General features: G+C 48.9%; 1 protein-coding gene across 1 annotated transcript in view; it reads right to left on the minus strand.

Moving 5' to 3' along the window:
• Window positions 1-20,745, minus strand: part of si:dkey-192p21.6 (heparan-alpha-glucosaminide N-acetyltransferase) — a 24,896-nt gene extending 4,151 nt beyond the window's left edge. The window contains exons 1-15 of the mRNA XM_030379457.1: window positions 19,710-20,745; window positions 19,176-19,272; window positions 18,961-19,076; window positions 17,727-17,848; window positions 15,463-15,532; window positions 15,309-15,375; window positions 13,800-13,882; window positions 10,467-10,543; window positions 9,774-9,804; window positions 8,797-8,957; window positions 6,068-6,180; window positions 5,782-5,903; window positions 4,829-4,952; window positions 4,596-4,682; window positions 3,550-3,627 (exon numbers count right to left, since the gene is read on the minus strand). Of these exons, the coding sequence (XP_030235317.1) occupies window positions 3,550-3,627; window positions 4,596-4,682; window positions 4,829-4,952; window positions 5,782-5,903; window positions 6,068-6,180; window positions 8,797-8,957; window positions 9,774-9,804; window positions 10,467-10,543; window positions 13,800-13,882; window positions 15,309-15,375; window positions 15,463-15,532; window positions 17,727-17,848; window positions 18,961-19,040 (1,215 nt within the window). The 5' untranslated portion in view covers window positions 19,041-19,076; window positions 19,176-19,272; window positions 19,710-20,745. The remainder of the gene's footprint in view (window positions 1-3,549; window positions 3,628-4,595; window positions 4,683-4,828; window positions 4,953-5,781; window positions 5,904-6,067; window positions 6,181-8,796; window positions 8,958-9,773; window positions 9,805-10,466; window positions 10,544-13,799; window positions 13,883-15,308; window positions 15,376-15,462; window positions 15,533-17,726; window positions 17,849-18,960; window positions 19,077-19,175; window positions 19,273-19,709) is intronic.
• Window positions 20,746-20,838: the final 93 nt, after the last annotated feature.

Raw genomic sequence — 20,838 nt, forward strand, 5'->3', positions numbered from 1 at the left:
CTGTCTGTACAGTAATGTATGTATGTTCATATAAGGCCATTCTTCTTATCATTGTATACATTGCTTGGGGGGTATAGCTCATCGTTATAGTGCAGGTTTTCACTTCATATCTCCCTGCATGAATTACACCCTTCTGGACGGTTGCAGATGTGCACACTTCACAACCCACCCAGGAATGCTGCATTCCTCGAGAGAGAGAGAGAGAGAGAGAGAGAGAGAGAGAGAGAGAGAGAGAGAGAGAGAGAGAGAGAGAGAGAGAGAGAGAGAGAGAGAGAGAGAGAGAGAGAGAGAGAGAGAGAGAGAGAGAGAGAGAGAGAGAGAGAGAGAGAGAGAGAGAGAGAGAGAGAGAGAGAGAGAGAGAGAGAGAGAGAGAGAGAGAGAGAGAGAGAGAGAGAGAGAGAGAGAGAGAGAGAGAGAGACTCCTACAGCTGTCAAACTCCTATATGATGAAACTGGTGAGAGCTCCATTTGAGGCCCAAGTGACCGGCTTTCATTTTGAAACCGAGGTTTATTAAAAAAAGAAAACCTTCAAAACTGCAAACTTTTGAGTAAATGATACCCACCTATCCACCAATAAATAAAACAAATGATATATATTCTTCCTATATATATATATATATATATATATATATATATATATATATATATATATCATCGTCCAAAGAGGAGCCCAGGCATACAGATGGGAGCCCAAACACGCTTGTTAGGGGGATATTCATCATGTGTATAGATGACAGAATCGATGGTGTGGAAATAGCCCCAGCGCCTGCTGGATCGCGCCCCGGGGCCGCGAGGGCCAGCAGGAAGTGGAGGGGCGCTGGTATGTGGGGCAAGCGCTCAATTTCAATCACTCACTCTCGGCCGGCCGGATCGTTAGGACTTTTTTTTTTTAATTAACACGGCTTGTTGTTTGTTTTGAAAGAGGACGCTTGGGTCGCGTCCCCGGGATTATTCACGCCCGGTCCCTCGCCGCTGTACCCGGGGTTAGTCCGCTGTTGGACCCTCGCTCTCCGAGGCGGTCAGCCTGTTGTAGTTAAACACTGCAGTGAGCGTGAGGGCTGGGCCTTTGAAGCAGCCAGGGGAGTCTGTGAACCTCCGGTGTACAGAAACGGGATTCCTGTGGTCGGACGGCTGCAGCAGCGGGCTGCGCTCTGCGCTGGGAGAACGACCTAATGTCACGAGCATGTGTTTGAAACGGGAGGCATTTTGTCGACACAGATTTACTGGACTGCACGGGCCAGGAGAACAACTCGGTACTGTGTTGGAAAAGGGGATGTTTAGGGGCTCTGGTGTTTCTTCATTTCCTTTGCGGGGAAAGCACGGCCGATCACGATAAATGTGGAGCACGGAGAGCGATAACACATGTCGAGGAGGCATGTCATTTGCGTTAGTGACCAATGACCATCTATATAAAATATATTTATTAGGGTTTTAACCACAGACACAGCCGTCCAGTCAATATCAGCGGCCTGAACCCTGCGTGATGGGATTTCACATGGAGCTGGAGCAGTCTCTATTTTAATTTCATGCTCTCCTTGTAATAGCTTTGATTAAAGATGAGGTATTGATTTTTCACTTAATACGAAAGCCGATCTGTAACATATTATGGTCGGCATCACACAAAACAGCCTATAGATATCATAGCCAGTGTCTACGTCAGGCACTGTAGCTACACCCTGCGATACCAAAATAGGATTCATACACTCCCAGTGCACACAAGGAAAGCCTTAATGTTGCTTTTATTATTTCAACATGCTTTAATTTATCACTGTGGGCCTCTGGGAGGGAGGGAAATGGAGGTAATTTATTTTAGCGCCTCCCTGAAGCCTTTGGGCCAGAGATGATAGTCAATATGATTCAACAGCAACGCCATAATGGTGGAATTCATCATTTAAGAAAAGGAGGCTAATGATGTTAAATCACTGGATGACAGCGACGCTAAAATGATGTTCCCATGCATTGAAAACACGTTCTTATTCACAAACCTATTTCAAATGCATTTTACACATATTTAAAATGTGGTGAAATAGGCCTACAGTAGATGAGTGCAACATTTTAATGATATTTGTTGTCAGTAACAGGAGACTCCAGACTGAACAACAGAGAGCTCCTTTTAAAATGAGCTGTTTAAAAAAAAAAAGAATTGGGGTTATTGAATCCTGTTGAAAGCCCCTCATATGACACAATGCTCCCGGCAGCTGGCACGGCCATAAACAAAGAGCCGGACAATCATAAACCAATAATGATAAAAGAACACAAACAACGGTCAGATATGCTCACAGGCCGGTGGATCCGTTTGTACTCGAATAAATAAAAAGCGTAGACTTTAAGACGAGGACCTGAGGTGATTGGCTATTGGCTCTGAGCCCCCCCCCCCCCCCTCAGGTTTCAGAGTGCTCCGGGATGCAGCTCCCTCCCATCCCTCATCACCTCCCAGCCCAGTGGCCCCACCGACCAGGATGTGTGTAACCCCCCGCCGCCCCCCCCCCAGCCCACCACTTAACCTCCGCCAGTCGACAGCAGCGTCACACACAGCCCCCAGCAGCAGCATCCGTCTAGCTGTGCATGAATTAAACAAAGCGTTTTAAACGTTCACACGTTCAACACCTGGAGGGTCCAGGAGTCCCGTCTCCGAAAGCCTGACGAGACCAAAAGGTGACAGTCACATGACCCTCGGACTCTCCCTATGGGATGTCGTCCCCGTCCTCATTAAACAGCGACCAGCTTGCTTCTTTTCTCTTCAGGGTTGGGGGAGGACCAATGCTAGGACCACCCAGGTCGAGAGGAGTGCCCCCAAAACAAAGAAAATGGCCGCTCTGCGTTGTGAACAGTGCAACATTCAGATCATTGTTTCTGAACACTGATATCCTCGCCTCCTGCGGGAGCCCATGCTTCATACGGACACGGCGAAGACACGCCACTTCATTCATTACGGCCGCGGCGGACAGTTTAATGCAGCTTTAATCCTGCGGGAGGGGGGAGGGGAGGGGGGGGGGGGGGGGGGGGAGTACGTCGACCGGCGTGTTCCGTCATCGCCGCAGTCGGGGGTGATGTACAGGATGGAGAACCCGAGCCCCCTTTTACAGCGCTGGCACTCGCTGTAAATAATACGGTAGCACGGTTCTCGCTTTCTATAAAAACCGCCACATGTGAGACGCAGAGGCAACGAGAGACGCCGTGTATCCCCCCCCCCCCCCCCCCCCCCCCCCCGGGAGCGTTACCTAAGCACGTCTGCCCGGAAGCACACGCACACACGGAGGTTGTTTAATTGTACCGAGATCACACACACTCTGACAAACTCCCCCCTCACACACACACACACACACCCACACGCACACACTCACACTCAGCCGTTTGGGCCATATCGCTAATGAAGGCTTTCGCCAGCCTGACTTACGGCCGATTTCTCGGATATTACCTGCGAAGTACTGGGAAAACTGTTCTTAAACCCGCAAGGGGGGACTCATTACGTGGCGCGCGCGTGCGTGCGTGCGTGCGTGCGTGCGAGCTGCAGGGGTTCGACCGTCCTCCTGTGGGCTCAGGACTCACCAGCACCACGGCCCAGCCCAGGAACCTGGACAGGATCTGGACGCTGTCTCCGCGGTAGCATAGGAAGATTTTCCCAGCCTGGAAGGAAAACGGGACACGGAGATAAGCAGACACACCCCGTCTCATCCAATCACAAGTTAGAAAAAACGAAACCTATTAAAAAATGTTTTTTTCAACGTTGTCAATTTAACGACGTGCAGACACACGCGCGCACACACACACACACACACACACGCCCACACACACACACACACACACACACACACACACACACACACACACACACACACACACACACACACACACACACACACACACACACACACACACACACACACCCCATCTCCGCCCCTCCCCGTTTCCCCGGTAACTAAATACGCCCTGGATGAGGACGCCGACGCCCGATGTCCCTGAAACGGCGGTCACATATCTCCCCGTCCCCACGGCGACGTCCAGATGTGTGGTGTAAGTCACCCTCTCCCCCCCTCCCCCCCCCCTCCTCCCTCCCCCCCCCCCTCCTCCCCCCCTCCCTCTGATTAATTCGGTGATGATGAATGCGTCGCAGCCGAGGAGACATTAGCGTCGGGCGTAAACAAAGTCGGCGGGCACCTGCCGCGCCTCCTAAGACGTGTTGACGGAGGCGGCTCAGCGCTCAACTCGCCGTCGGGGGATAGAGCTATGTGGGCTGCTCGCCCCCCCCCCCCCCCCCCCTCGCTTCCCAGCACCCGGCCGAATGGTTAACCGGGGGCACCGCCATCAAAGCCCCCAAAGTTGTGTCCTCGCTCTCTGACAACACTTCACTGTGTTAATCAAGGAGGGCAGCTGTGGGCGCCGGGAAAGAGGCGGGAAAAGAAATGTCATGCCCCCCCCCCGCACCCCCCCCCCCCCCCCCCCCGCCCCATCCAGGGGCACCCGGATCTGCCCCTTTACCACAATGCCCCTTTATAAGAGAACATCTACAGAGGCGTGTGAACATTGTTTCCACGTCCGGGAGACGCGACAGTATTGCAGCGGTGGCAGCAGAGGGTCGCTGGAGGAGGGCTTACTTGCATCCCCATGAAGCCCATGACGACCGAGTTGATGGTGCCCAGTATCCCCTCGGGGTCAAAGGGCATCGTGGTGCGATACAATTCCTGCAAAACAACAACGACATGAGATGCCGAGAAAAAAATGCCGTTTATCGATTTTTCGACTAGATTAGCAACGGAGATAGCTGAGGTGCTGTGGAGGGCTGAGGGTGTAGGTGTGTGGGGGGGGGGGGGGGGGGGGGGGTCCTCACCCGGCACGTGGGCCATCTGAACATGTTGTCTCCAAACACCCAGCGGTCGATGTAGCCCGCCGCGCCCCCGGTGCAGTCGGGGTACAGGCCGTGGTCCCCGATGCCGCCGGCCCCCAGGTACCCCCTGCAGAGAAGACCCCCCAGAAACAAACCCACGGCGATGAACTCCAGGGAGCCGGCAGACATGACCACATAACCACTCGACACGGCGCAGCGTTAACCTGACGAACGGCTGTGTTTACAATCCGCTGTTCGGGAATGAATCAACGCAAAGTGTTGGGCTGGGGCTTTTCGGGGGTCCTAACTCATGTTATTTTTCTCCACAGTGAAGGCTCCCCCGTGGGGGGCGCGGGGGGGGGGTTAGAGTCTAGGGCAGCCTTCGACAACAAAGCGATGCCGGGGGGCGGAGCTTAGGGAGGGGGGGGGGAACGCAAGGCGAGGAGGAGTAGTGAAGGCAGGAGATGGATGCTGTGCTTCTGTGTGCTCCGTATTGCACATATGAGAGCCCCGGATTGGCTAATTACGGCCCGCCGTGGAGCCATAAATCACAGGTGGCTGATAACCTTCGCGTCCCACTTTACCAACACGATGGAGCCCGGGCCACCGCACTCTTCCCCCTGGGAGCCCGGAGGAGAGAGGGTCACGGCGTGGAGGGGAAAACAGATCATCTGTATCACTTAGCAGACTCCTTTATTTTCGAAGACCCTTTTAGGTGTATAAGGACACGCGTCCTTAAGGAGCCCGTAGGCTTTGTTTAGCATCTGGCCCCAGGATTAGCAGGACCTACATGTATGCTGGGGGACGTCAGGGGATCGGGACACTATCCCCCTCCCCCGGGTCGTACGTCTGGGCGTGATGTTATAAATAAAGCTTTGGAGCGCATTTGGGCTGTGGCCAAGCCGGCCAATCACATGAGCCGGTGTTGGCGGCGTGGGCGTGTCGTCGGCACTCACGCAGGACAGCCGGGGACGGGCAGGAGGAAGGTCAGACACAGCCACAGCGTCTCCAGCAGCAGGATGAACAGCCACTCCGGCCAGTAGGGCAGCAGGTCCTGCACCCGGCCCCAGCACCGGCCCTGTGGCCGCGACGCAAACAAGGTCCGAGTCACGATCAGAGCCGGCCGGCGACGGCGAGTCTCTGCTTCCCCCAAGGTTAACGTTGACGCCGTTAATGTAATCACTGAGTCAAAGTGAACTTGACGTCGGTGGGTGTGTGTGTGGGGGGGGGGAGGGGGCTCACCGCTCTGGCTGGGGCCGAGGTCTGGCCCCACGCTGTCTGCATCAGAGAGAGCACAAAGTAGGTGAAGCCCAGCCGCTGGAGAACCCCCGGGATCCGGAGCCACGACCAGGACACTGCAGAGGGGGGGGGGGGGGGGGGGGGGAGACAGCTCAGACCGCGCTCATCCAGTCGGAGGACAGGATGGGGTCTTGAATATACTATCATGCTAATGTGAAATGCTATGTGACTGCCCTGGTTATGTGTGTGTGTGTGTGTGTGTGTGTGTGTGTGTGTGTGTGTGTGTGTGTGTGTGTGTGTGTGTGTGTGTGTGTGTGTGTGTGTGTGTGTGTGTGTGTGTGTGTGTGTGCATTCGTGTGTATGCGTGTGTATGCGTGCGTGAATGTACGTGAAAGGTAAAACATACAACAGTAAAAAAATAGAAACACAAAACCCGAGGAAAAACAAACACTGCCCTGTGAGGATAGAAGTCAAAAGCAGCTCTTGACACTGATCAGAGCGCACTGGAAATTGATAGTTAGGACGAGTGGCCATCAGCATATTGGAACACGCGTCTACGATGCAGAGCTGCTGATCCCTGAAGGAGGGGGCCGGACAGACGCCAGAGGAAACGAGGTAGTGCCTTACGGGCGTGTCTGGGTGTGCGTGCGTGTGTGTGTATAGATGGTAATGGTGTGTGGTGTGTGTCTCTTTGTGGATATTTGTGTGTGAGGCTATATTTGTGAGTGGTGTGTGTGTGTGTGTGTGTGTGTGTGTGTGTGTGTGTGTGTGTGTGTGTGTGTGTGTGTGTGTGTGTGTGTGTGTGTGTGTGTGTGTGTGTGTGCGCGTGCATGTGTCTATGTACATGCTTGCTTGTGTGGGTATACTTGTGTATGGTGTGTTTGTGTGTGTCTGCGTGTGCATTTGTGTGTATGTGTGCGTGCGTGTGTGTCAGTCAGGAAGGTGGAGAGCGTCCGAGACCTCTGGTTATCTCTCGCTCTGGGCTAATTAGAGCAGCTATGAGACGTGGGCCAGAGATTGATAGTAATCTCCCCATTAGTTAATTGAAAACCTCTTTGCCGCTCAAAGTGCTGTAAAAACCCCGTAATCCGTGATCATTGATTGGGACAAATCAAATAAAACGGGCGGAACTGTCTCTCCTCACAGGAGAAGACGGACGGCGTTTCAGGGACTAACGACACGTCTGCTAAAACGGGCGAGTCACACCTCTATTGGACAGATCGCCCCTCACCGTCACTACGCTCATTGGATCCATTTAGGACAGGTTATAATTCTTTTTTTAAATGAGCACAGGCTCTACTGCGGGAAAATCATTCATGCTTTTTTTAAATAAAATCTCCTGGAAGAGTTCACGTTTGACATTATCGCTTTCACGGTGAAAGCTTCGGCTTTTGATGAATATCTAGGTATGATTGTTTTTATATCACTTATATCACTATACTATTTTGTTTCGTTGAAACTGTTCATCATAGGTTGATATATTTTCTTCCTGTTACCTTCTTTCAAAGTGCCATTATAAAACATCAAAAATGTGTGTGTAAAACACAGGAGCTGAGCAACACCGTCGCATAAAAACCACATCATTAAGTTGCACATGATACAAATTTGTATCCGTCTGTAAGAAAAAACGAATCGACATTGGCCACAACACCACTGTGTTCTATCTCCTGCCTGGCATACCTCAGAGGAGGTCAAAAGTTAAGTCGGCTTTCGGGGTCATCTCTGATTTAAAACATGGAGCTGCATGATTCCATTCTCTTATTAGATGTGGACACCCTTGGAGACAGAGGGCGGAGTCCCCATTTATAGTAAAAGTCACGGCACTATTGTGAGCAACACTGACCTCTGTAGAGACTGCAGATTGAAGTGTGTAACGTTATCTGTTTGTGATTGTCCATTACCAGAGAGGTTGGTTTTCTGGCCCAATCCGCCTCTGTTAAATGTCCCTCGACACTAGAGTTGTGACTACAAACACAATAACAATATTTTTGCTAACCCTGTTAAACCAGGAAGGCCCATTAGTGTCCTCGCTGGCTAATGTGTTAAAGGCAACAAAGGCATCCCCTGAGGTAGAGACGTAAATCTCTAGGATTTTCTCACAGCTCCACCCTATAATGGTGTTGTCAGACACTAAAGGCTGGAAAGCTTAGCCCAACTACATTAATGTGCTCTTTTTCTGGGAACTAATAGATCGGATTCAATAAAATAGTTTCAGGCAGCAGATCATTAAGCCTAAACAACAAATGGTCTTTCTCGCGGTAACAACTGAATTTGGCTGAACGGCCAATTTGTAATGGCATATTTGTATTGCCAGATATGTTTGATAAGATCAGATAAAGGGAAGTGAGGTTACCAGTTTAAGGGTGAAAAGATTTAGACACTCGAGATCAGCATCATAGCACATTATTTCAGAGAAGAACTGACCCATTTGGACCATGCAGCATCTCCTACAGATCACGTGTTGTTGCCAGGCCAATACGGAACGGCCCTCGCCAGTGTGTTCCTCTCCCCCAAACATTGGACTATTTTTCCAATTTGGCTCAAACTTTCGGTGACTGTTGAATGTTTAAACTGTACAGCCCTGGTGTCACACACAGGGCTGTACAGTTTAAACGTTCAACAGTCACTGAAAGTTTGAGCCAAACAACAATGAAAATGGCTTGGAGTTATGATGACGTGGTGATTCATAAGAGGGTCCACATCAAGCCCCCCCTGAGTGTGGTTACACCTACGTGGCCCGTCTTTGGGAGAGTAGTTGAGGAAGCAGAAGCCCAGCAGCAACAGGACTGCCGTCCTCCAGGTGAGTTTGCGCAAGAGTTGCACGCGACTCACGCCTTTCCGCCGCATGGACCGAAAGGCCAACACCACCGACGTGCCGATGATGAACACAAACCTGGTGGAAAGCATCAACATTTACATTTACATTAGGCGGATTTGGCTGACGCTTTCATCCAAAGCGACTTACAACCATTCATTCACACGTTCACATGCCGACGGTCGACCATGCAGGGCGACAGCCAGCTCGTCAGGAACAGTCAGGGTGAGGCGTCTCGCTCAGGGACAACTCGACACTTGAGCCGGGGATCAAACCAGCAACCTTCTGGTTACGATTCAATCCAATCTACCGCCGGAGCAACTGCCGCCCCATCAAAAGGTTTCAATACGACTGGTTTTGTTAATGCATCGTGAATGCTTTGTGTTTATACGTTAGCATGACTATTTAGTCTACGGTGCCTACAGGAATCAGGCGATACCTTCAAGCCCCGGGGAACTTAAATTGTAACTTGATTCGCCTCCATGAAGGTTAATGAGGGTCTTGTTGTTGCGCCAGTAGGCATGCTCAAATCACAATCAATTATTTACTATATGGGATTTCGTGAAGGTCTATGTAAATTGGCCAGGATTATCTCTGTATGGAAGGACGGACGGACATACAGAAAGCAGGAGCTGAGCCAATGAGCTACACCCAGACTCCCGCCTCCCCAGACATCAGGTGCAGACCCTGTCTGCTAATCACAATATAATGATTTCATCCAGTCTGCCCAAGAGAAGAACCCCGATCGTCTCATTTAGGCTGTTGGGTCACATTTGGGCATGTTTGCCAAATATCTGGTGGATACTGAATAATAATCTAAATTTTAAATGTATGTAACATGTAATGATTTGAGGGGTTATGTTGAACCCAATGTAGAAGGAGTCTGTCACTCACCATGGCATGACCAGGTCAGCCACAGTGAGACCTGTAAACAAACCAACAAACAAAAGCAGGAATGAGCTCACAGAATGAGTCGTCCGTTCGGCTCTCCTCTGGCTCAGTGAATGAAAGACATTCTGGATGTGTTATGTATTCAACCATTACTGCCCTGGTTATGATCTGAAAAGATTAATCCAATTTCCACTGAAATCGATACAGATCTGCAGCTGGACTAAGAGGCGATCATAGAGTGGAAATTTGGCTCATCTCTACATATTAGGGGAACTGCTCATTCCCTGAGTGTCACTCCAATAACACAGCCCCCCTCCTGCTCCTCATCATCCTCTCCTCATCCGTTATGACGATCATGGATCTCTGCTGCAGTTGGCCATGAGTGACAAATGATGAATTCAATGACATTTCTTTGATCACAATAAATGGAAAGAAGCATGCAAACACTCAAGACATGTGAAAGGTATCTTTATGTGTGAAATATTGTGACAACCCCATCCTTCATGAAACAAGACAGATCTGGGACGTCCAGGTCAATTATCACGTTTCCTTTCATCGAATAAGATTTGAAGTCCAGGCCAATGAGAAGCAAACAGTTTGGAGCCTTAGGACATGGATTGCATGACACAGGCGTATCACAGCCATACTTTTGTCATTTGTAGCCCTTGATGTAGTAAGACGTCTTGGGTACTTAACCATTCCACGGCGCGTGTTCCATGAACCAGTATCCACCTCCACCGTAGTTCACAAACACCATCACCGTCAGAGAGAACCTGAGGCAGAGGATTACAAGGGGAACGATGAAATAAATACGCCAACATCAAATCAAAATGTTATGGAATATACGACACATTTATTCAGAGGAGCTTTTGAATCGGAAACGCTATCGTCATTACTGTTTTCCTTATTGCCGGGTCTCTGTTTCGTATGGATTCGATGACCGGTTATGAATTACCCTTCAGGAGAGCCGGATTATTTTCTTTCCATTTCTGTCACCCCTCCGAATGCAACGCACGGTAATGCAATCTAAGCATTATGGATCACTCAGGAAATGAACGGCCGCCCTCTGCATCTCCTCAAGCAGAGGCAGAAGTGCTGACTCCGGGGTTCGGCGCTTATATATGATACACTTAAACTTTCAGACTTTAGCCAGGAGCTGTTCCGTCCGACCGGCGCACGCCTGATGGAGTGGCACGCTGGAACAACAAGCATGAGCGGCCGTTGTTTGCGTTGCGTGCTAGGGGAGTCGCCGGCCCGTGTTACCCCCGCACACTAACATGTAGCGCGTTGTATGTGTAAGATCATTAAAGGTCCATCGGAGCACAGCCTCTCTCCTCCCCCCCACCCCCACGCACACTTTAACCACCGAACCGAGGTTTGTTCCTGGCGCCGGTTCAACCCACCATTTCATCATCTGTGAAGCTCAACGTTTATGCTTTCAGATTTATGCGATTTTTAATGAAATAAGGTTGGGAATAAATAAACCATAAACAGATTGAGACAGGTTCCCCCAAGGAAGGAGAGGGATTAGGTCCGATAAGGCGCAGTGTATCTACCGCTGCATTCCCTGGTACTTCCGTGCAAAATTGAATTGAGAGGTTCACCATGCCATTACGGCTCCTTTTAGCCCTAACCTGCTGATTCAAGATTGTAATCGACCTCTATCATCTCAAAAGGGCTATTAAAGTCCGCTAAACCCTGTGTGCATGCGCGCGCACACACACACACACACACACACACACACACACACACACACACACACACACACACACACACACACACACACACACACACACACACACACACACACACACACACACACACACACTTTGCATGGGCATATTTTGATTTGGTTAAATACATCCATTATTCACCGTAGAGACAAAAACAAGGGTTGAGTTTTTATCCAGATGAGACGTGATGTAAATCGCTGCCATAACATGGCTTTATTTTACCATCTTTGAAAGAGAAGCCTTTAGGTGTCTGAAGGGAGAGGCTCAGGTCTTTATGAGCCCCGTATTAAGCAGATTATACTCCTGGCAGGCGGCACAACCCACACCGTCTGGACATTCAATTTAAGGGAAGAATTATGATCTTATCCGGCTGGAATTTGGGTTCAGATTTCTCTTTCAAAGCTATATGTGAAGAAATCTTTACTAAAAATAAATATGCACAAATGACTGCAGGGCCCGTGAAATAGTTTTCCAGGTGTGTGGGCCATAATGGAAAAGTGTTGAATAATTTATCTTTTCAAAGATCTGGGCTGGATGACGGATCAATCCATCACTTTTGGCCATCCCTGGTCGATGTCCATTGTTTATATCTGTCAGATAACTGACGTGTCTTACGCTAATAACAACTGGCTACCGTGCTGAGGCATACTCATTGAGCTGCATGCGATCCCAATTAGGAAAATCAGCACAGTACATTTGACCGCGGCGAATGGATCGTCACACTCAGTTACTACTAAGTATTGAGTTTCAGACTGACGGGACTGCTGCTGGCTACATGAAGGATAGGAAAAAACTCCCCGAAAGTATGATAAATACTTGAGTGGAAAGGGAAAGCTGTATATTTCGGTCTTATTTCTGTAAACCATATTGGACGTCCCCGGCTAATGGATCTCCTCTAAATGCGGTGCTATGTGATGGAACTGGCAAGGTGTTACCCCTCTGGTTTTGAGGTAATTCTCTGCAAGTCGGGAAACTTGGCTTGCTGTGTTTTCGGCACTGCGGTGGCAGATTAAAACGCAAATCCTTTTAGAAAAATTAAACATAAAACAAAGTCTGTCCGTTGTGATAAATATCCCGTCTGAGCGAGGAATGGAATGACCAGGGGAAAAAAAGCCCCAACACAAACCTTTCAGTTTACAAGAAGGAAGAAAAAAAAAACACTTTTGCCATCAGCAACGCTGGCAGAACCCAGTCTCTGAGTGATGCTTCTGCCGCTGCTGATCAGGGATATGGATCATAAGTCACCGGGCTACCGGTGACACCACATTAAAGAGCCTGAGTCATGGTTTGATTGAGTGCGTCAGCGTGTTAGGATGTTTACCAGCAACACTGGTAACTCAATAGAGGCTGCAATTTGTTACAGGTGTTTGTGACCCTAGGGTGACATGCTGGGGGTGTAATCAGATTTAACAGATCTCCAGTGACAAACCAGCACACCTTAAACCGTAGGTCAACACATTTGGAACTGATTCGCTCGCTCTTTTGTTGATTCTTTGAGCGTGCCGCTCAAAGAAGTTGTTTAGGCTACGACAATGAAGGTATCAAATCCCCCTCATATAACGAGCATATGGCGACCTGTGGTCGAGTTCAGTCCAAATGAAGGACACGAGCGGATGTGATGCCAATCGGCAGATGAACATCAGCGGTGTGCCTCTTGGACTCTGCTCTCTCTCTCTCTCTCTCTCTCTCTCTCTCTCTCTCTCTCTCTCTCTCTCTCTCTCTCTCTCTCTCTCTCTCTCTCTCTCTCTCTCTCTCTCTCTCTCTCTCTCTCTCTCTCTCTCTCTCTCTCTCTCTCTCTCTCTCTCTCTCTCTCTTTCTCTCTCTCTCGGCTGAAGATCTACGGGGGCCGTGAGGATGTGTGCTGATATGTTGACGATATTATGACATCAATTATTTGGCGAGGGGGGGGGAGGTCAAAACCACACCAGCATCCTGTTTCCAGAGGCGTGCTCTATGTCCACCCCTCAGGGCCACAATTAAGTCTAGCAGAGGGAGCCCAGATTCAATCACATGCATCAGTCCTGTCCAACAGTAACACGCTGTTCCAGAGCCGGGGCCCGGCCATATCGCCAAACCGTAGCCCAGAGCCGTCCCCTTCAGAGCCAGCGCTGGGGGGGGGAACATGTGGCCAGACGGTGACCCCTGTAATTATTCATTATAGTGGGGGGGGGAGGGCCTGGTCCCGCTCATGCGTCCCTCAGACGGACATGGACAGGAAGATGAAACGTGAGCCAGCGCAGAGCATGTGGCGACAGACCGACCCGCTGCGGAGAGGTCAAAGGGCGGGCGCACGTACCCTCGGAAGGCGTCCAGCGAGCGCAGGCGTGTCTGCTTCGGCTTAGCGTCCGCGTCACCGGCCTCACAGGTGGGGGTGACCTCCTGCACGGGAACGCCATCCGAGCCGTTTGGAACGCCGTGCGGAAAAGGATCAGGGAACGGGACAAACACAGACGTTATTGTACTGCTCGTGGAAAAAGAGCGTAAGACAGCGGCTTTTAATTACAGTATTTATACGTGGAGTCTGGTCTTATGTTGACCTCACACACCTGCTGGACATGTGTGGAAGATGTGCATAAAAACATCAAACTTTATCGTTAAATACACTTAATACTATCGTATATTTGTGTATCTATATATATATATATATATTTGTGTATATATATATATTTGTGTGGATATTTATTTGCGTGTATATATATATATATCTTTAAAAGACACAAATATATATATATATATATACACACAAATATGTATATATACATATAAAACACACACACACACACACACACACACACACACACACACACACACACACACACACACACACACACACACACACACACACACACACACACACACACACACACACACACTCTCGTGCGTCAGTCGGTGCGTGGAGCGTGCAGCCCTCCCTCGCTCTCTTTCGGGGGGAGGATTGAGTTAAATGTGGCCCTCTCGCCCTCCCAGTTGGATTAGCCTGGATGGCCGGGCCTCCGCACCAGGCCGTTTAAAGCCGGGCCAGAGCAGGAAGACACCGCCGCTAATACGCCGTGATGGATCTGAATGCCATCCACCCGGCACATGGGAGACAGAGACGGCTCGCTGGGAAGGATGAGAGGAGCTATTCATGCTCGCCAAAAATACAACCAGCGCCCTCCCTCCCAAACTCCCCCACCCCCACCCCCACCACCACCCCCGCCACCCCCGCCCGTTCGTTAAGCAAGACAAGTGGACGGGCGCGGATGCGCTGACGTTCCCACGTACGTCTGTTGTGCACCGAGGCTCCGCTAAGACCGCCATCAATCATTCCATTATTTTCTCGCCAAACTGGCTTGATGTTGGGGAGTCCAAACGGAGGGACGAATGGCTCCAGGGCGGGCCAATGAAAACAGTCCGTTGTAATGGTTGGCTCGGGGCAGAGTCAACTTTTGATTCCAAAAATAATGGACCCCCCTCCCCCCCCCGAAAGAATTTCTTAAAATCATAGCATGTTTACTTCACACTGTGGTTTCGTAAATCAGGAAAATCATACAAAATAAACATTTAAAATATGGAATCGGACACTTGGACGTTGAGTACTGTGGGATACTGGGGTTAGAGCCCGGTTTGGAGCGGTCTGACCCCTGTAGTGTCCACTGGAACTTTGGTACAAACACCACTTAAACCAGTAGAGTAATTAATACACACTGGTTTAAATAATTTAATTAGATCTTGGAGCCACGTTGTCTTGCAAACAGCCCAACAAGCAAGGTCTGTCATGTCTCTCTGTGTCGGGCGGGCGTATTACCGGTGCCTTGATACTCACACAGTCCACTGTGTATTGCGGGCTCGGGCAACAAGCATTCTTGATCCGTTTTGTTGCGTTGTACTTCCTGTTCAAAGGAAATAACAATTAAAAGCGTAGTCGTTTGGAAGAGTGATCAATGAGCCCAGGCTGAGAATAACGAGGCACACTGCACCTGTTGATGTAGGGTATGAGAACGAACAGAAGGGCGATGACGGCCAGCACCAGGAGAGCCACCAGAAGCGCTGTTTAAGACAATTAAAAGAAGGTGAGGCATAAATGTAGGATTGTTCTCTAGCTATTCCGGTCGGGCGAGATGCACTGCATCCATCCCTCTGTATTAAAATTGGATCTGACAAGGGACAAGTGGGAGCGATAAGAACAACCTCCAGAACAACAACAACAGTAGCTACAACAAGTCTCCGATGGCCCTTTGTGTTGTTCCCTGACCACCCTACGGCTGTCCGTCACCCAGCCGCCAGCGCCCCGGTCACTCGGGATCCTTCAAGAAGACACGCAGAGAGAGAGGATCTAATGGGGGACTGTGTGTAATCCATCACAGAGCAGTCATTATTGGTAATGGAAGCCCTGCAGGCCTCAGAACAGAGCGGTGGGCTCCACGGTAACAACAGAGACACAGAGAGGCAGAGCGGAGCAAAGTGGGCTGCCAGAGGGCAACGGTACATAAATAAGGGCTTGTTGTTATGTTCTTTTTTTATTATCAATCTGAGGGTTCATGTACAATTCAGCTCCACAGGAGGGACGAGTTTAGCGGTGGGATATTTGTAGAAAGAAAATGATGTGATTCGACAAATACAGACAAACCGGTAAAAACGGAAACGAGGCAAAATGAACAAATAGCCTAGAGCATATAAATTAATAAAAAAAATCGATCAATACCTAAATAAACAGATTATTATATAAAATTTATTATTTTTCATGGTCACACGATGTATCCTCTATAACATGAACTCAACAGATGATCATTACGGTACAGAGCGTGTCACATCCAGGCGATGACAGGAGAGAAACCCAACACCCGCTGTCTGTCTGTAGTGGAACAACAAACAGAGCCCCCCCCCCCCACCCCCCCCCCTGAATGGCTGAACGGACACAATGACAGCCCCTCAGATCAGAGACGCGGTCCTCAAATACGCCTTTTGAACATCTCGACGCCACTGTTGTCCCGTCATAAAAACACCTCATAAACCTCTTGACACAGAGAGGGGCTGTGGAGGCTGACGATGGATTTGACCCCAGTAGCTCATACACAAAGACGTACTGGGTGTGTGTGTGTGTGTGTGTGTGTGTGTGTGTGTGTGTGTGTGTGTGTGTGGTGTGTGTGTGTGTGTGTGTGTGTGTGTTTTTTCATTTAATTGAACCGAAACCATCGACGGACAAACGCAATAGGGCGGTTTAGTTCCGCTTCAATGACACCGGAATACAGAGACACCGACTTGTGGTCAGTAGATGTGTGAGTGAATCAAGGCCGCTGCAGGTGACTTGTGTGGTCTGTGGTACTAATGAGAAATACACTGCTAACGTGATTAAAGAGGGGCAGGACTTGATAACAACTGACCAGAGGGAGGAGCAACGCATAGCACAGTGCTGTTCATACATATGACCCCACCCCTCCCTCCCTCCCCCCTCCCTCATTAAAGCGGAGTAGCTCTCGTAGCCCAATCAATTCTAGGATGCCCAAGTAAACTTTTAAATTCCTATGGCGGGGGCCAGTCCTCTCACCGGCCATGTGATGGGCTGCTGACCGGACCATTACTTAAGCGGCACAGGCCCGCTCCTGTCCTGTGGCGAGTTGTGTGTATAATCACCGGTCTGAAAGGCTAATGGAAGATCATCATACAGTGAGGGGTGCAGTCACACTGACCATATATCTGCCAGATAATGGCTACTTGGCCTTAAAAGTCTGATCGACACCATAATCTGCAATATTGTTAAGTAGAGTGTACATTATGGACCGAGACGCTTTCAAAGTCCCCATTACGTCCTAATCCTTCATACTCGCTAATGTATTACCCACAGTGCCTTGCGAGCGTGGAGCCAAGGCCTTCCAAACAAACAGAAAAAGCTTTTATTTTATCCCCCCGCCACCCACCTCCTTAGTTTTTTTTGTTGAGAAAAAAAAGCCCCTCTTACTTAGGCATACGCAATATGTCTCAGGGGGTGAGGGTAGGGTAATGACTTGGACACAAATCCCGCTTTCGCCGTTTTGCTGACTCAATTAATACTCCACATTGCAATTACTTCTCCAGTCTCCTCGCTCGCAAACACCGACGCACAGGCTCGCTCTACTCCCTGAAGAAAGATTAAAGGCAATACTGTGTCTATTGATTAATAAATGTAAATGTGCTCATGTTCGCGCCATCGATCGTTGCATCTCTCTCCTCGGGTGCATTTTAAGGTTGGCAGGGCACTACTCACGTAGGTATGCGTTCCTGGGATTTTCATCCACTGAGTGACGGCAGATGGCGCTGGTGTTGGACGCAGTCTGCTGCTGGATCCAGACAGAGTATTGGCCGCCTTCTTCGTATGTCTGACTCCAGCTGCCCCCCCCCCCCAAAAAAAATAATCAGACCGGCTTTCAGACACTCTAACCACAATTGCCTATTGAAACTGCACTGTTTCCAATGGATCAGCAGTTGAACTGTATTCCCTTAAAAGCATGCATTAAAATGTATGTTTTTTTCTTTTTTTCTAGTGGGGTCAATGCAGATATTATTCATTCAGCATTGTTGGGGGAAAATAATGTTGATTTTACTTTTTGAAAGAAATACATAATTTCTGCCCAGATCAGCATCTTTCTATTCCACTTGCTCCCCATACGCAGATTAAGCTCAGGGGAGACACCTAGTGGTCACATCTGAGAATTGCACCCTCCATCTCCAGTTTCAGATCCCAGAGGGGCGAAAGCATGCATTACATGCTACTATTGATCCACAGTGGGATGACATACGGGCCATCACTCACAGTGTCTTTTTAAAGCCTATAGGAAATCAATGACTGCACAGCCTGGTTAGAGACCTGCTCATTGATCTCAGAAAACCCAAGACCAAACCTCTGAGCGGGTCACAGTAGAGAAGACACACGCACACGCACACGCGCACAAGCACGCACACACACACACAGCAACCTGACTCCTAACAACACATTCAAGGGGGTGACCCCTAAATGGAAAGCTCTGCCCTTCGTCTTGTTAAGTCTTCAGTGTTTATACATACGGGCGGACGAGCAGCTCATTATGACTGAGACCATCACCACCACCACCACCCCCACCCCCCCTCCCCATCTCTGAGGCTCCAGGAGGTCAGACGGCGGAAGGCTTTAAGCCTTAGCGAGCATCATCATCAATATCGGAGGAATGTCAGGCCTTATTAACCCCAAAAAGCCAGTTGATCGATACCCTGCGGTAGTAGTTCACCCGGGGTCCAAAAAGCAGGTCAGGCGTGCCCCCCTGGACCCGTAAATAACCAGGCGGACTGCTGATGTAATCACCCGGATGCCCCTCTAGGCTCTACAGTGTATCTTTCATCCTGAGACGAGCCCTCGTAGGGATGGACAGGAGTGTTATCAGGGTTATTCCAGAGGCAGTCCTCGTTTCTGCAAGGCAGCTTATGGGAAATACTGACGGTGCTTCACGCTGCGAAGAGATGTTTACCTGCAAAGGGAAACATTCCTGGAGTCCACGCGTAGGCTCAATGTGAATTTAGTACTGATGACAGAAGAGACATTGAACATATCCCTTTCAACACTGGCCAGGGGCTGAGGAAGACACTGAGGGGGCAAACAGATATGTTTCACAAGGACACAGGAGGAGAGGGACATTTCTGTGTTGAACAAATCAATAATAGAACCAGATGGTGGTTTCACTACCTTGTAGCAGTAATCCGAGGTGTAGAAAACATCTACTCCCTCTGGGAACCTGTTATGAAAGGTCAGCAAGGCCCTGGTCCCATTTTCAGACTTCCTCCTTGAGTTATTATATTCATACTAATTAGTACTAATTTACCAATTGCTTAAGGATGGTAGAGGCCTGCTGTGTATAACGGCCTAATCAATCTTCCATCTGCACCATCCATCATAGATCAGTCAAATCAGACTTTAATGGCTTACTGAAAGATCATTTGACAGCCAGAGCCACTGAATTAGTCATTTTATGACTATTTATTTTTTGCGTTTATATTAATTTAAATGGATATAAGAATTTAAGACCCAATCAATGATGTGTCTGACAGCAGAAATCCTCCAACAAAATTATATTTTAATTCTAAGACAATTCAACATGATCTCGGATGCATAGACCTCAAGCTAGTTCAGAACATGCCATGTTAAATTTATTTTTCTTACATAGAAATCATGAATGTTCCCGACATCTAAAATCGGTCTTTACTCCTACAGGCTACTCACCTGTGTGCAATTGTCCCCCATGAGTACCAGATATTAGGAGACACACAGGAAGAATCGCCTGTAGAACTACGCCAGGCTCCATTTTGCTTAACAGTTCAAAACAATCAAACCTAAACTTTTGACTGTTCATCTTTATGACGGTGTCCACTGAACTGGTATACAACCTGTCCAAAGGGCAACATGCCTGTATATAAAGTGATGGGTGTTGATCACTATCTATACGGTCAATTCCAACATCTAAAATATCTAATCCACTATCATGCAAGCAATTATGGTAAGTGTATGAAGATGATTAAGAAGGGCCGTTTAACACACACATATCAAATAGGTCCAGGAAAACAAATCGGTGTGAATTAAGAAGTTATATCAAGACACACACTGTGTGTATAGTGCCCTTGCCTTAAAATATTGATGGAAATCACTGGCTCCATGGAGCACTGTGATTCCGGAGGAGCAATGACCCGTGCGACTCTCTGAAGTCCCACATGAACTTCCTCGACTGTTTTCTTGGTTTCCACGCATCAATAAGATATCTTCATGAACGCGCTGGAGCGCACTTTCCCTCATTTCCTTGTTTACCCAGACGTTACCCCGGCGGGTTTCCCAGCAGGATCTCTGCCTGTGATCATCTCTTCAACTAACAGAGGTAGATCATTACCCGTTCAAAATAGCTTTTACAAGGAGGTCCCCTCTTTGACCACCAGACGTGACGTTGGTTAGGCATTACAAGCCATTTGACACTGTACCCTCTAGTGACATCACACGTGGGAGTGTCCACCCAGATGTATGATAGTTGAACATCCTAGCATACTACCCAGTTGGTTGTAACCATGGACCTATAAAGAAACTAGCTGATTTATCCGTCATGTATCTGGATGGACCCTCCCACATGGGTCACTCTTTATTTATAGGTCCATGATGTCACTGGATGGTAGATTGCGAAATGGCTTTTAATGGCTAATCAAAACAACATTATACAACCTGGTTGTCATTCAAAATATGTTCAATAAATGGACACCTCCCATACAACTAGAAATAATAGCTGTTACCGCCACATCATTAAAAAGCTCACAGGAGGAGAGCAAACACACGCTTTTCTCGCTTTCTGTTTACATAGGCTAGCCACACA

Source organism: Gadus morhua, chromosome 15 (assembly GCF_902167405.1).
Source record: "Gadus morhua chromosome 15, gadMor3.0, whole genome shotgun sequence".
Lineage (NCBI taxonomy): Eukaryota > Metazoa > Chordata > Actinopteri > Gadiformes > Gadidae > Gadus > Gadus morhua.